This window comes from Petaurus breviceps, unplaced genomic scaffold, assembly GCF_028583685.1.
Source record: "Petaurus breviceps papuanus isolate PSGF00001 unplaced genomic scaffold, PetGlider_PUasm1.0 229, whole genome shotgun sequence".
Taxonomy (NCBI): Eukaryota; Metazoa; Chordata; class Mammalia; order Diprotodontia; family Petauridae; genus Petaurus; species Petaurus breviceps.
This window is the reverse complement of record NW_027185903.1, coordinates 19,679,662-19,694,037: the sequence shown is the minus strand read 5'-3', so window position 1 is coordinate 19,694,037 and position 14,376 is coordinate 19,679,662. Positions and strand designations below refer to the sequence as shown.

Here is a 14,376-nt window from a genome sequence, read left to right as displayed (position 1 = left end):
GGAAGGAAGGAAGGAAGGAAGGAAGGAAGGAAGGAAGGAAGGAAGGAGGAATAGTGAGTAAGTTGTGAGAAAACTGAGTCAGAAAGTACAGACTGTTCTCTCCAGAAATGTGGCAGTGAAAGCAGAGAGACAGAGAGAGGACAGTAGCTTCCGAAAGCCTCAAGGTTGAGGAAAGGTTTCTAAAAGAAGCACATTGAGGGGGCCTGAATGTGTTAGGAGGCAGAGAAGTCAGGGAAAGAAAGACTGAAACCAGACAAGAGCTAGTGATCAGGCAGAAGTGGGCATGTGTTTGAAGGGCTGTAAAGGGAGTATAACAGATAAGTAGAGGCCCTGATAAAAAAGAGTTAATTTAGCGTGAGAGAGTAGGAGAGATGACAAAATATGGAGCTTGTGGTTTTAGAAGGACATCCAGGTTTGAGGCCTGGGAGATGGAACAGTGCCTTAAAATGACAAGGCCAGGTTGATTTCTGTGGTACATTTGAATGTATTTGAATTCAATTACATAAATCACACCAGAAGACTGTTGGATTTTATAGGGAAATTAAGGAGTTATGATTTTTAATATATCTGAATTTGGCAGTTAGGATGACATTCCAGAGCAGCCTCTCTAAAAGGTTTATTCCAAATCAAAACAAGGCAAAAATGGTATTGGCTCTTGCCAAACAGCTGAAGGCAAATGACTTAATCTATTTCTTTCTTCTTTCTTTTTTTTTTACCAACTAAAAATGTTTTTATTTCTACTTTTTGTAAAAATAACAGACGTTAACTGCTAATTGGTTCTGCTTTAACTGTAAACGGGCTTTGGCTCAGTGAAAATTATTTGCATTTCGCAAATTAATATTGGGAAGTCAGGTTTAACAGATATTTGGGGGACAATGTTTCATAACTACTCAATACCCATTTTAAAACTTAGATTGCACTTTAATTATCACATATCACAGACAGGGTCATGAGACAACTTTTACAGAGTTTATGATGTATTACAGAGTTCATTTTCCAATTAATTGATTTTGTTTAAATTTTTAATGTATTATTTATGTAATTAATTTAATTTTAATTTTTAATTCAATGCACCCCGCCAAAGGTGCTAGACCAGAGTTTATGAAATTATTTTGACCAAATAACAATTTGGTGTTTGAAATATATCAAGAGAACCCATCAATGCTATTCTAGGGCATTTGAAATATACTGGGGATGGACAAAAGGGGGCAAAATAAAGGATTTAATATCTATTTCTATACTCTCCAAACTGTATTAGAATAATTTTTGATATAAATCAGCAGATCCCTGCACTGTTGCAGTTCAGGGAAGGATAAAACTCTGATACTACAAACTTATAGAATCTTAGCTCATGCCAAAGGAGGAGGGTTGGACACTGCATATTCATCTTTTTCTTGTGATTGTCAGGTGTCCAATCTCCTATCCTAGCTTGTCCCTTCCCCCAAGTACAGCTTCAACAGTTCTTGACCAAGATGTGTAGTTTTTTTACTTTTTCTTTTTCTGGAGGCAATTGGGGTTAAGGGACTTGCCCAGGGTCACACAACTAATAAGTGTCTGAAGCTGGATTTGAACTTGGCTCCTCCAGACTCCAAGTCCACTGCATCACCTAGCTGCCCCAGGACACTTCATTTTTATTTTTATTTTTGGAGGGCAGTTGGGGTTAAGTGACTTGCCCAAGGTCATATGGCTAGTTTTGTGTGTGTGTGTGTGTGTGTGGTGTCTGAGGCTGAATTCGAACTCAGGTCCTCCTGACTTTAGGGCCAGTGCTCTATTCAATGCACCACCTAGCTGCCCCAGATACTTCATTTTTAACACAAAGTCTAACCTTGGTTGCACTCAGGCTAGAACCTTCAGCAATAATCAGTGCCCCATTTGGGATGATAACTCTACAGCTCAAAGGGCCCTCAAGAGGTAAGCAGGTGCAAATCTCTCACCTAGTAGATGGCAACTCTGAAACCCATGAAGCTTAAGCAATTTGTGCAAGTTCACACAGGTAATAAGCATCTGAAACAGAATTTGAACCCAAGTCCTCTGACTGGGCACTGGGCTTAGAAATGGGAAGATTCATCTTCATGTATTCAAATCTGGTCTCAGACATTTGTTTCCCCATCTGTAAAATGATCTGAAGAAGAAAATAGCAAACCACTCCTGTATCTTTACCTAGAAAACCTCAAATGGGGTCATAGAGAGTTGGACATCATTGAAAAATGACTTAACAATATAATTTACACACTTTGGGGGTGACTAGGTGGCATAATGGATAGAACTTAGGGTCTAGAATCAGAAAAACTTATCTTTGTGAGTTAAAATACAATCTCAGACAATTACTAGCTATGTGACCCTGGGCAAGTCACTTACCCCTGTTTGCCTCTGTAAAATGGCAACCACTTCAGTATCTTTGCCTAGAAAAAGCCAGAATGGGGTCACAAAGGCTCACACACAACTGAAATAACTGAATAACAGCCTCTGACTGAAGAACCAGGGATTTTTCTGTTATGCCATATTGCTGTCACTGATATAAAAAAAAAGACCTAAAAACCCTATTTTGCTTTACAAACACAGAATCTCCCCAGGGATCCCAATTCACAACCCCTGTACAGAGGGATTTTTTCAGGACATAGTCTGATAAAGTACCTATCATGTGCCAGAAACTGTGTGTGCTAGGTCCTAGGGACACAAAAACAGAAAACCATCCCTACCTTCAAAGAGCTTATATTCTACTGAGGGTAAAATAATATTTATGTAACTAGACTTGGAGACATACCAACCTCTCTGTAGGCAGAGAGAAGGCTTCCAGAGCCTAGCTGCATGGACTTCTGGAATTGTAATGTAATCTCCTCTTATCTAGAAGGGAAATAGGGGAGAATTTGGAAAAGGGAGAAATCAAGGTGTTACGATAAGAGAATTTTTTGCTTCACTTTTTTTTTTTTTTTGCTTTTTAGAGGGCAATTGGGATTAAGTGACTTGCTCAAGGTCACAGGGCTAGTTTTTGTGTTAAGTGTGTGAGGCCAGAGTTGAACTCAGGTCCTCCTGACTCCAGGGCCGGTGCTCTATTCACTGTGACACCTAGCCACCCCATTGGCTTCACTTTCTTACCACCATTTACTTAAGATAAGTAGGTCACTGGGGGTAGCTAGGTGGCTCAGTGAATAGAGCACCAGCCCTGGAGTCAGGAGGACCTGAGTTCAAATCCTGCCTCAGATAAAACTAGCCATGTGACCTTGGGCAAGTCATTTAACCCCAATTGCCCTACCTTCCCCCTCCAAAAAGAAAAAAAAAAGATGAATAGATCACATAGTAGGTCACTACATCTCTAGTGTTAATGGTAAGTTTTCAAATTCCAGTTATCTCCTCTGTTTATTGACTAGCATACTGTTTTAACCTGTAATAGATTTTCCCCTTCTACTACCTGTTCTTTGATGTGTACACCATTAATTTCCCCTTCTGCCTTCTGTAAAATGTCATTCTGTCCATCCTACCTATGTAACTGAAACCTCTATAAGGCCCCTGAAACTGTTGCTCAGGGTTCACTGGTTTTTTGTATACAGTGTCTATGCTCTGAGCATATAACAAACCAGTTTTTCCATGCTTCTAGATATTGGTAATTATGATTGGCAGTAATAAACCCTTGGACAATTTTTATTGCAGTATAAATTGGCAAATAGAAAAACAGAGAAAAAGATATTCCAGTGGGCTTTTTGAAAGGATACCAAGACTTGGGGTTATCAAGGCAACCTGAGCTGTTTCCCATCTTGTGGCCCCCTCCTATTCAAACCCTGAGAAGGGTATGGCTGGGACAGCTGAAGCTGAGACTTGAGAAAAGAGCGTAAAATACTTAACTCTCCTTCCCACCCCCTCTTCCTGGAGATGATAGATATTTACTCCAAGCTTCTTATATCCTTGAAGTTTTTCATAGTTCTTGATTTTGGTATTACCTTCAAAGTTGTCCTTCTTTTAAAATAAAACTATGATTGAAAAAAAACTTCTTTGTGATTTGTGTATGTTCATAATTTTGAACATTGGGCTACAACAGAGAGACAGAGACCAAGAGAGACGGAGAGAGAGAGAAAAGACTCTCTTTCTGGATTGTTGAGGCAGCAGGAAGAGAAACTTCCCTGAATCTCTGACTGGGGGTTTAAATTATATGGAAGAGATTTTTGTGAGTGTTTTATGACTAATTCTTATAAGCTCCTTAACAGCAGAGAAAGATTAGTCACATGAGTTATGACCATTTACCTTACCTTTGCGTCATGAATAAGGAGATTTAGGCAGTAGAATGAGGCTAGTGAAAAAGTAGTACCTTCGGCAAATTTGGTACCTTAGGCAAATTCCCTCTTCTCATAGTCCCGTTGCTTTTTTTTTTTTTAAAGATGATTCATTCTTGGTGAGGCATGATTGGAGGGAAGGTCATGAACCCTGGGGCTGAAAAGAGGAGGAGAGAACCAGGCCCACATTCCAAAGTTGATTACTGTCTAAGGAGATCTTAGTTCACCCTGCCCAATCAACCCTGCCCAAGAGCATCCCAAAGTGGTTATGTGCCACAGACCCACCTGCCAGCCTGGTGAAGACCATGGACCCCTTCTCAGAATAATATTTTTAAATGAATAAAATAAAATACATAGTATTACAGAGGAAACCAATTATACATGTTTTAAAGTCATCAGTTTTTTAAAAATCTATTTCACCCCACATTAAGAATCCCTCTCATTGAGGGAGAAAGGCCCTAACAACTACATGGATCAAAAAAGGACTTCCTCTGGAGGGAAGAGAGCACTGGACCTGAGCCTTGAAGGAAGCTAGGGAAGGATGTTAATATAATTCCTACAACATGAGGCACAGCACATATAGACAATGTTGGTAGATGAAAGGACTATTAACTTGAGTTAACACATAACATCTGCCCTCTGAAAATTAACCCTCTATAGATATGTCTCACTTTATGCAATTGAGAAAAATTATTATTTTGCTACTCTATTAATTACCAATTGTTAATTTGGGATTCAGGCTTTCTTCTTGATTTCCTCACCTAAGGTCCAGTCCTTGTAAAAAAAAGTCAGTCTCCAAAAGACATAACTGATGAGATTGTCTTCACCCTCAAAGTACAAGCTCTTCAGTTTGGGGTGGGACCCCACCCAACTAGGAAACCTGACTTCTACTCCGAGTGTAAATACGTAGAATAATCCAATCCAGGTGAATTTTTACCCCAAGGGAAAGAGGATGACCTAGCTCAGGAAGGAGAAAATCAACCAGAGTGACCTGGATGGAGACGGCTCCTCTGTCCAGACTGCTGGAGAAAGCTGTCTCCTGATCCAGCCGTGTTGCCAGCACGAGGAGCTGAAGACTTCTAGCCCACCTCCTCATTAGATGTCCGCCAATCAGTGCTGATTTTCAGTTGAAGAGGAATTCCCTTTCAAGGATTATCTAAAGTTTTCAGGCTCTCATGTCTTTTGTCTTTGGTTGCCAAGAGAGACCACTAACCATGGATTTATTGATTATTAACTAGACTAATTAACAAGTTGATCATTAATTTCCCAGAAATTCAATCTCTCAGGGTTTTTCATTCATCAGACAATCAATCAGCATAGGATCATTGCTTTAGATCTAGAAAGAGCCTCATGAGTGGGCCATCTAATCTAATCCCCTATTTTACAGATGAAGAGGTTAAGTCCCAATGATTTGCCCAAAGTCACACAGGTAGTTAAGTAACAGAGTAGGACTTGATCCCAGGATCTATGGCACAATGAATTTGTTTTTAATTTAATAAAATATGTATTTTAAATATTCTAGGTGAACTGATTAAGGAATATTGTAGTGAATTTTCCTTAGGAAATTATTTTGTAACCAAAATTATTTATCTGTTTTGTATGTCTGAATTTGCATATGGTGGCTTCTCTTGCTCAAATGTTTCAGTCACATCTGACTCTTTGTGACCCCATCTGGGATTTTCTTGACAAAGTTACTGGAGTGGTTTGCCATTTCCCTCTCTAGCTCATTTTACAGATGAGAAAACTAAGGCAAACAGGGTTAAGTGACTTGCCCAGGGTCACACCGCTGGCATCTTAAAAGCAGGCAAATCTACTGTTTCTATGCGCAATACATTTGTTTTTAATTTTTAGATTTAAGAAATCAAATGCAATTTTAAAATTATTTTAGGTGAGCTGATTAAGGAATATTGTGGCAGATATTTCCCTTATGAAATTATTTCATAATGAAAATTATTTATCTGCTTTGTAAGTCTGATTTTGCATATGCTGGGTTCTCTTAAAATGGGGCAAATCTGCATACGGCATACTACAAACTGATTAAACACATGAACATTTCCAAGCTTATTCAGTGTTAAACTCAAGGAGGCCAAGTGATCCACATTCTGAAGGCTTTTAGCATTTAGAGTTTGGTAGTGTGAAAAATAGAATGAATTAATCCTCACACTTTATCTGATTAAGATGCAGAACTGAAGCTACTTTGGTAGCCATAATTCACGGCCTTCTCAGAGTCTTTAGACAAAGCTGATTCTGATCCTTTCTGACCTATCTGTGACTTTTAAGACCAGGCATTACTGCCTGTGATCTGGCTAGTGGAGGAGCGATAAAGGCCTCTTGAATAACTGGAATATTTTCCCTCTGACAAGTCACAGAAAGTGGGAATGTTGACCCCAGAGATTTTAATTGAGGAATCCCTCCAGACTTATCACAGTCCCCTCTGAAATTCAAAGTGCATCCAAAGTTCCTAGGAAAACCATCAGATGCCAAGGCACATTTAGCAACTGGCTAAGAGCATTGAGGTGGCACAATAGATAAAGTGTTGGGCCTGAAATCTGACCTCAGAAACTTCTTAGCCATGTGGCCCTGGGCAAGTCACTTAACCCTGTTGCCTTCAGTTTCCTTGCCTATAAAATGAAGAAAATGGCAAACCACTCTAGGATCTGCCAAGAAAATCCCAAATGGGGTCACAAAGAGTCAGAAACAACTGAACAACAACATGGTGCCTTACAGACAAGACGGGTACTCAATAAATATTTGCCTGATTGAATTAAAATGACTTAAGCATTAGGAACCGGGAGTGTTTTTATTCACAAGTAATAACTCCGAAGTCCATCACCACTGATGGAGTAACAGATAACAAGTTGTCCAAAAATGGGAAGAGGACTAGACTTGAAATCAATGAACCTGGATTCAAATGCTGACTCTGTCACCATTAGGGTGAGGCCCTTCTCTGGGCCTCAGTTACCTTATCTGTAAAATGAAGGGACAGGATTGGATGACCTCTAAGGGTCAAATCCATGAGCCTCAAATGTTTTCTCCTTCTAACAAACTACATTCCTCTTTGTGACCCCACCACACCCTAGGTTCTCACTAAGTTTGATTTTTGTGGAGCAGTAGACTGGCAACTAGAAACTCTGCTTTTGTCTTGGTTCTGTGATTTAATTAACTGTGTGACTTTAATCAAGTCATTTTCCCTCTTTGGACCTTATCTGTAAAATGAAGGGCTGGATAAGTTAATTTCTGAGCTTCCTTCCATGGAAGGAATGATGGGTAAGATAGGGTTCTATGGTGGGTAAGATAGGGAGACATTTCTGAGTCTAGAATCCAAATTCCCAATTCAAGACACAGACATCACTTTTTATGGTCTTTCATAGTTGATCAATATCCCATGAATACTGCATATGCTAACAGAAAAATAAACTATTTGCTTTTACCATGCTGAAACAAAGCTGTCCCCAGGGCACCAGGAATCTTGGGTAGTCAATACTTGAGTACTTTGGTTTGGGGGCTCTAAGTTCTTCCCTTTTCTTCCTTCTCTCCTCCCCTTGTCTGGCATCTTGAATAGCCACCCCTTGCAATATCAGCTTTGTCCAATGACCTCCAAACAGTGGCTCATTTTCTCAAAATACCTGAATAAGTCCTGCAGTGTACAGGCACTATATAAATAGATACATGAAAATGGAGCCTGTCTCATGTTGATAAGATAAAATTTCAGCACATTTCCTTCAACTTCCAAAAGGCTTGTTTCCTACAATGATTTCGTCAAAAGCTTAAGTCACTTCTAAGAAAAAATAATATGACAAACCAACCGTAATTATTTTATTTTAAATGGACATTGAGAAAGTCATACTTGAAAGAGGTGACTATGGCCTAGCCCCTGTTATGGAAAGAATTTCATATGTAGGAATTAGGAAAATTAGAATTGGCTCCAATAGACTACAGGGTCATAGATTGAGAGTTTGAAGGGACCTCAGAGACCATTTTACAGATAAGGAAACTGAGACCTATGAGTTTAAATGATTTATTCAAGGTCATAGAGCTAGTAAATAACAGTCAGACTTTGAATTCAGGCTCCTTGACTCCAAATCTCATACTCTTTCCATAACATTATCCTGACACTCAAAAATGTTTTAAAGGATCCTTTCTTTAAAAGAAGCTATGAAAAATTTCTCTAAATCACTGATTAGAGAAATGCAAATGGAAACAATTCTGAGGTATCACTTATTCCAAGGTATACACTTATCAGATTGACTAATAGAACAAAAAATGTTTGAACATGTAATTGGGGAAAGAATAAAATATATTTTTAAAAATTTTAAAAGAAGCTGGAAAGAAAAGGCTTTTATTTCTTGATAGCTATCTGTGTGTGCAGAATATAATAAAAAAGAAACTGAAGGATACTTATTACCCACAAGTAGATAATTTGAATTATATCAAGGCAAAAATGCAGGCTAAACAATGTATGTATTTTTAAATATTTTATTCTTTTGGTTGTTTTATTTTCATACTACAATCTCTTCTGGATAACCTTCCTCCCAACCTGATCCCTTTATAACAACAAAGCTAATAGGCAAGACAATACTTCTTGGTTATCTGTAGTCTACCACCTTTCTTTGGAAAGGAGGTGAGTCTTAATTTCTTTTAAAAGGAACAATTATATAATTCATTTCTGAGAAAGAATAAAAATCTGAGAGATATATGTATGTTTATACACACATATAAACATATATCTACATTTACATATGTATATATCTGCACATACATACGTGTCTACTCTATGTCAACTAAAAGGGTCAAGAGATCATTTGTTTTGTCACCTAGACACCAAAGGATTTTTTTTTTGCAATCATCACTTTTTATTCTCCTAGATGATTTACAATTTATAGCTTATTTATTATTTATGTTAAAATAGCCAATTTCAGTTTTGTTTTTCAAGTGCAGTCCATATCCATCCTGATATATCGGAAAGGGCACTGGGTTAAGGGTCAGAAGATATTAGTTCTAGCCCAGAAAGTCTTAGTCAAATCATTTAACCCTTTCTTTGAAACTTTAAAATGAGGTTAGACTAGGTTGTGATGTTCTTAACCTGGAATTCATGACTTTGTGGTTTTTTAAAAAACTATTTTGATAAATTTATTTCATTATAATTGACTTTCTTTGTAATCCTATATATTTTATTTAATGTATATAAGAATACTATTCTGAGAAGGGTTACATAGGCTTTCCCAGCCTGCCAAAGGGACCTAATACTCAGAAAAGATAGAGGAGCTCTGGACTTGTCCTCACCATTACCAGGAACAGCAGCGTCATGATCTGACCAGATCTAAAGTTCTCCAAAGGTCTTTTCTTACTCTGACACAGCCTGTTTCATACAAGTTACATGTACTTACATCTTGTAACTCACTCACTCACACACACACACACCATATGAGATTTAACACAAGAAACTTTTTTTAAACTTTTGTCTAAGTCTTTCATGAAAGGACTAATCTTTAGCATGCACATTGAAATACATGGGCTGATCAATCTGGAAAAATGTAGCCTTTCTATTATCTTCTCAATCCCCTTTAAATATGACTAAGATTAAGAACTGGGACCAAAGACCTCCTTCCCTCAATGGTGAGTAAAAAGTAAACTAAGTGTTACTAAGGATAAATTTGAAGATGCCTTAGAAGATAGGACCCTACACCCTAACTCAATCTTCCTGGGACTAAAACCCAGTCCCAGAAGGTAAAATGTCCAGCAGAACATAAGCTCCCTGAGGGCAGGAAAAACCCGTTCTGTTTTGTCCTTGTTTTCATCACCTGTCACAGATCCTGGCAAAGAGCAGACAATAAATGTTTGCCTAATTGAATTGAATATAATCTTTAGGGCAACTTCGGTACACTTAGATACACAAGGTAGGGCTAGCTCAAGGTAAAATGCTGAAGAAGAGTAAGGTGAGATTTATTTCCCACCCTCCCCTTCACCCTAGGATGATCACCCTTCCCCACCCTTGTGGTGTCCCCCTTAGGGTGCCCTCAGGCTAATATAGCCAATAATCTGGACCTTGTCTTTGCCCCACAAACTATTTCTTATATTTATTCCCATTGCTACCGCCTTAGTCAAGGTCCTCACGATATCATGCCTGGGGAGCTAGAAGAGTCTCTCAGAGATCCCAAGTTCATGAATACTTGAAACCTCTGCCAGGCTAATCTTCTTAATGGGTTCTTTTATCCTAGGGCTCTCCAGGTCAGAAACCCACAGGAGCTGGGGAGGGGGGGGGGGGGGGAGGAGAATGCTGAGTTGCTGTCTTGTAAAATGGACCAGCCTCCTCCCTCCCCGAATCCCATCAGCTGCAATAGTAGCAGCACCAAGACCTGATGAGCTTCAAAAGCCCTGCGCTGATCCAAGCTTTGACCAAGGCAGTGCATGCTATAGCTGAAGGCAAAGAAAGAGTAAGAAGACTAGTAGCCCTTCCTCGCAGCTCCCTTGGGGGCTAAAATTGGAAACGAGTGTCAGAGATCGTCAGGAGCCTCGCTGGCAATTCCTCCATCTCTCTTGCCAGCTGGGACCTGGCCAGACTTATTTTATGAAGCATAGAAGGTCACCTTAGAGCCAAAAAGATCCGAGTTCAAGTTTTGCCTTGTATTACCATGAGCAAGTAACTTCTTTCACAAATCTAGGCAACTCTGTCAGGTACAAATTGCAGAGCAGGGACTGAATTCCATTGGTAAAATGAATTTCCTCACCAGGAACTCCCTATGCCAATAAAATTGCAAGTCCAGTCCCTATTGCTATTATTAATGCCATCATCATTATTAAAGAAGACTCTAAAATGGAGGCATTAATCATAGTTACATTATCTAGTTAAGGTTGTAATGAAAAAAAAATTTTCTGCCAGTTGTAGTCTGCTCTATAAATGAGTCGTAAATGAGTAGCCTTCAGAAGACAATGAGAGGTACATGTTGGGTGGGAGTGAGCAGGCAGTTAACACTTATCAGAGAAGATATGAAGAACTTGGTGAAAGGATGCCATAAAAGGACTGTGTGGTCAATAAAGAATATGGGCTGGTCATATGGACAACCAGTGGACAGACAGCCCACTGGTAACTTTTCAATGCCAAGAGTACATAAACAAATCTCCCAGAACATTGGGTGAACTCCCTTTGGTCAACCCAATGGAAGACTTGGACAAAAGCTGCCTAGGACAGGCATGGAGGAGCTATGATTGATATTGGTGGATACATAAATTGGGGTAGGGACTGGATCTGTGATTTCATTGATATAGGGAACTCCCTGTGGGAAATCCTTCTACCAATGCAATGACCATTTTATCTGCAATTTGATATTCCCAGAGAGTAGGTCTGACCATATCACTCCTCTGCTCAAGAAGTGTCAATGGCTTCCTATTGCTTTAAAGATAAAATACAAACTACTCTGTTTGGCATCTAAACTCTCACAATTTTTTTCAGGTCAATTAAATATTACTTTCTCTCACAAATTCTAGCCTCCAGACAAACTGACTTACCTACCTGCTTTTTACCCATCTCTTCCATGCCTTGAATGTACTCCTTACATTGGTCTCTTGGAAACAATGTCTCCCTTCAAAGCTTAGCTTGTGTCACCTCCTTCAAGAAGTCTTTCCTGATTCCCCCAATTGCCAGCCTTCCAGGTCACCTAAGGGTCACCTAAGACACTTATTCTTAATTTCTATACATCCTGTATTTACTGCTTATCTGTTCCACTTTGTAAAGCAGAAGCAACAGCAAATGAAAACTTGGTTGATTTCTAGGAGCCTACCTGAGTGAGGTAATGAGCTCTTTGCTTAGGCTTCCTTCCCTTAACACTAAAAACAGACAAGGCCAAAGTACTTAAGCTCTGGTAGATTTATAAAGACAATTTTTTAAATAGGCATACAAGGCAAATTCAAATAGCTCCTATGAATTAAGATAAAAAGGTGATTTTTAAAAGAAAAACAGGAAAAAATACAGATAATACTGCTTTGCCCTTATCATCTAGTCTTAGAGGTATAGCAGAAAGAGAAATGGGGTTTGGAGTCAGAAGATCACTGGGCTAGATACCCAACTTTGTCAGTCTCCACCTTTCTGAGTTTTTTTCCCTCATTTGTAAAACAGGGATGGTTCTGTTTCAACTACATTACGTCAGGGAGTTGATAGGAGGCAATTTATAAATAAAACAGATAAATGTGAGCTGCTGTTTTCTTTCCAGAAAGAAAAAAGGAAGTGGGGGTTGCAGGGAAAAATAAATTGTTCCAGATTGTGACATTTACACTAAGGTAGGCTTTGGTGTTTGGGACCACAAATGGAGGAGAGTGGGGAGACCACTCAAATCCTACCTCCAAAACCTCCAGTGTGACCCTTAATTTATTGGTACATCAGTTACTCAGCTGTAAAATAAGGAATTGGACTGCATAGCCTCTGAGGTTTCTTTCAGTGTGAATATTATGACTTATGCTAAATGGAACTGTGGACAATCTTCTTTAACTAAAGCAAATCCAACTTCTTCCAGAGAAACTGAAGACACAAAGCACAAGCATAACACAAATTCTAGTAGCTAGCACAGTGCTAGTGTCTCTATTAACTCGGTCACTAAAAACTTGTCATATAGAATTGAATGCAGACATCCATTGCCTCTCAGCCCTCCCAAGGGTGGAAGAAAGTTCAAGGTTGTTCCAAAGTCTTGTGCCACATTAAGCTTTTGATTGCTCTAGCACATTGCAGGAGACATGCAACCAGTATTCACCCAAGTAGATGTTCCGAGTAAACAAGATCATCAAGTCACCAGAGTCCAGGAAAAAAGAAGGGATGGGGAGGTGGAAGGGCCTCAGACTGTTTAGCAGCCCGAGCTGTCCATCATTCTAGGGAACAGCACCTGCTACTAACTCTTTAAATAGGAAGCGGGTCCCAGGTGAAGGCTCCAGCCAAGTGTTTGGGGAGAAAAGCGAACTGGGAAGCCAGTTCTTTTTTCCAAGTATCTCTAGCCCTCTCCTCTGATGCCTGCCTTTTGATTTATCATAAGAAACGCTTAAATTTCTTAGCAAGAACCGCCCGCCCTCCCCCGCTCAGTGAAGAAGGGGAGAGGAGAGAAGGGGAGGAGGGGGAGGAAGAGGGCAAAGAGAAAGGAAGAGAGACTGAGAGGGAAGGAAAGGAGGGAAAGAAGAAAGGGAGGAGGGGGAAAGGGGAGAAAGGGAAGGAAGAAGAGGCAGAGATGTGAAAAGAAGGGGAGGAAGGAAAGGCGGAGCGGGGAGAGACTACCTGCTGCTGTCCAGCTCCTCCTCAGTTTCTGCGGTGGTTTCTTCCTCGCCTTCGGACTCCTCCTCTGTCTCCAGTTCTGTCTCCTCCTCCGAGCCGAGGTAGCTCTCGGAGGTCGGAGCTGAGTCGTACTGGGCGCTCTCCATCTCTCAGGCCTCTAGCTGGGGCTAAGAGGCTCCCTTCCCAACTAACTTGGTGTTCCCCCTCTAACTCTGCCCTCCTGACCTGCGGCTGGGGCTCTTCTGTCTGTCAAATCGTCCTGCGCTCGGGCTCAGGTTCCCGAGCCTTGGGGGGTGGGGATGGGTTGGGGCGGGGGGGGAAGAGAGGTACTTTAAATAGAAGTCGTCAAAGTTACAGTCCCAAGTTTCTGATGCCGCTGCAGTTCCAGCTTCTTCGCTCTCTCCCCGCGTTCACTGCCACTGCCAATCCTCCGGACCAGCCCTCCCTCTGCTCCATTTTAGGCAAAGCCCTGGCAGTCTCTGGATGCCTGGAAATCCACACCCCGGGCGGGCTCCCGGGGATCAAGGGGGTATCAGCTGTTCTTTCTGAGCTGGGGGAAGGGAATTTGGGACGACGAAACTCAGAGCTCAGTGAGGAACTAGATTATTCAACCAATATTCCTTCTTCCCAGTTCAGACCTCGTGGCGGGGTAGGATGGGGCACGCTTTACATCTGTTTGGGGTGGGGTGGGAGAAATGGATGGAGGGCCCAGTCAAGTCCTTTGGGTTGCTAGATCCCTCTCTTTTCCACTCTCCCCACGGTCCCTACCACCCAAATCTCTAGTCTGTAAGCGGGCTCACCAGCAAAGGCTGCTCTTTCCCCTTGGGAACCTCTGCTTTGAATGCCAAGGGATGGATGCTC

General features: G+C 40.6%; 1 protein-coding gene across 1 annotated transcript in view; it reads right to left on the bottom strand.

The window, feature by feature from the left end:
• CMYA5 (cardiomyopathy associated 5) overlaps positions 1-13,904 on the bottom strand; it is a 126,683-nt gene extending 112,779 nt beyond the window's left edge. The window contains exon 1 of the mRNA XM_069096326.1: positions 13,519-13,904. Coding sequence (XP_068952427.1) covers positions 13,519-13,661 — 143 coding nt within the window. The 5' untranslated portion in view covers positions 13,662-13,904. The remainder of the gene's footprint in view (positions 1-13,518) is intronic.
• Between the last annotated feature and the right edge of the window lie 472 nt (positions 13,905-14,376).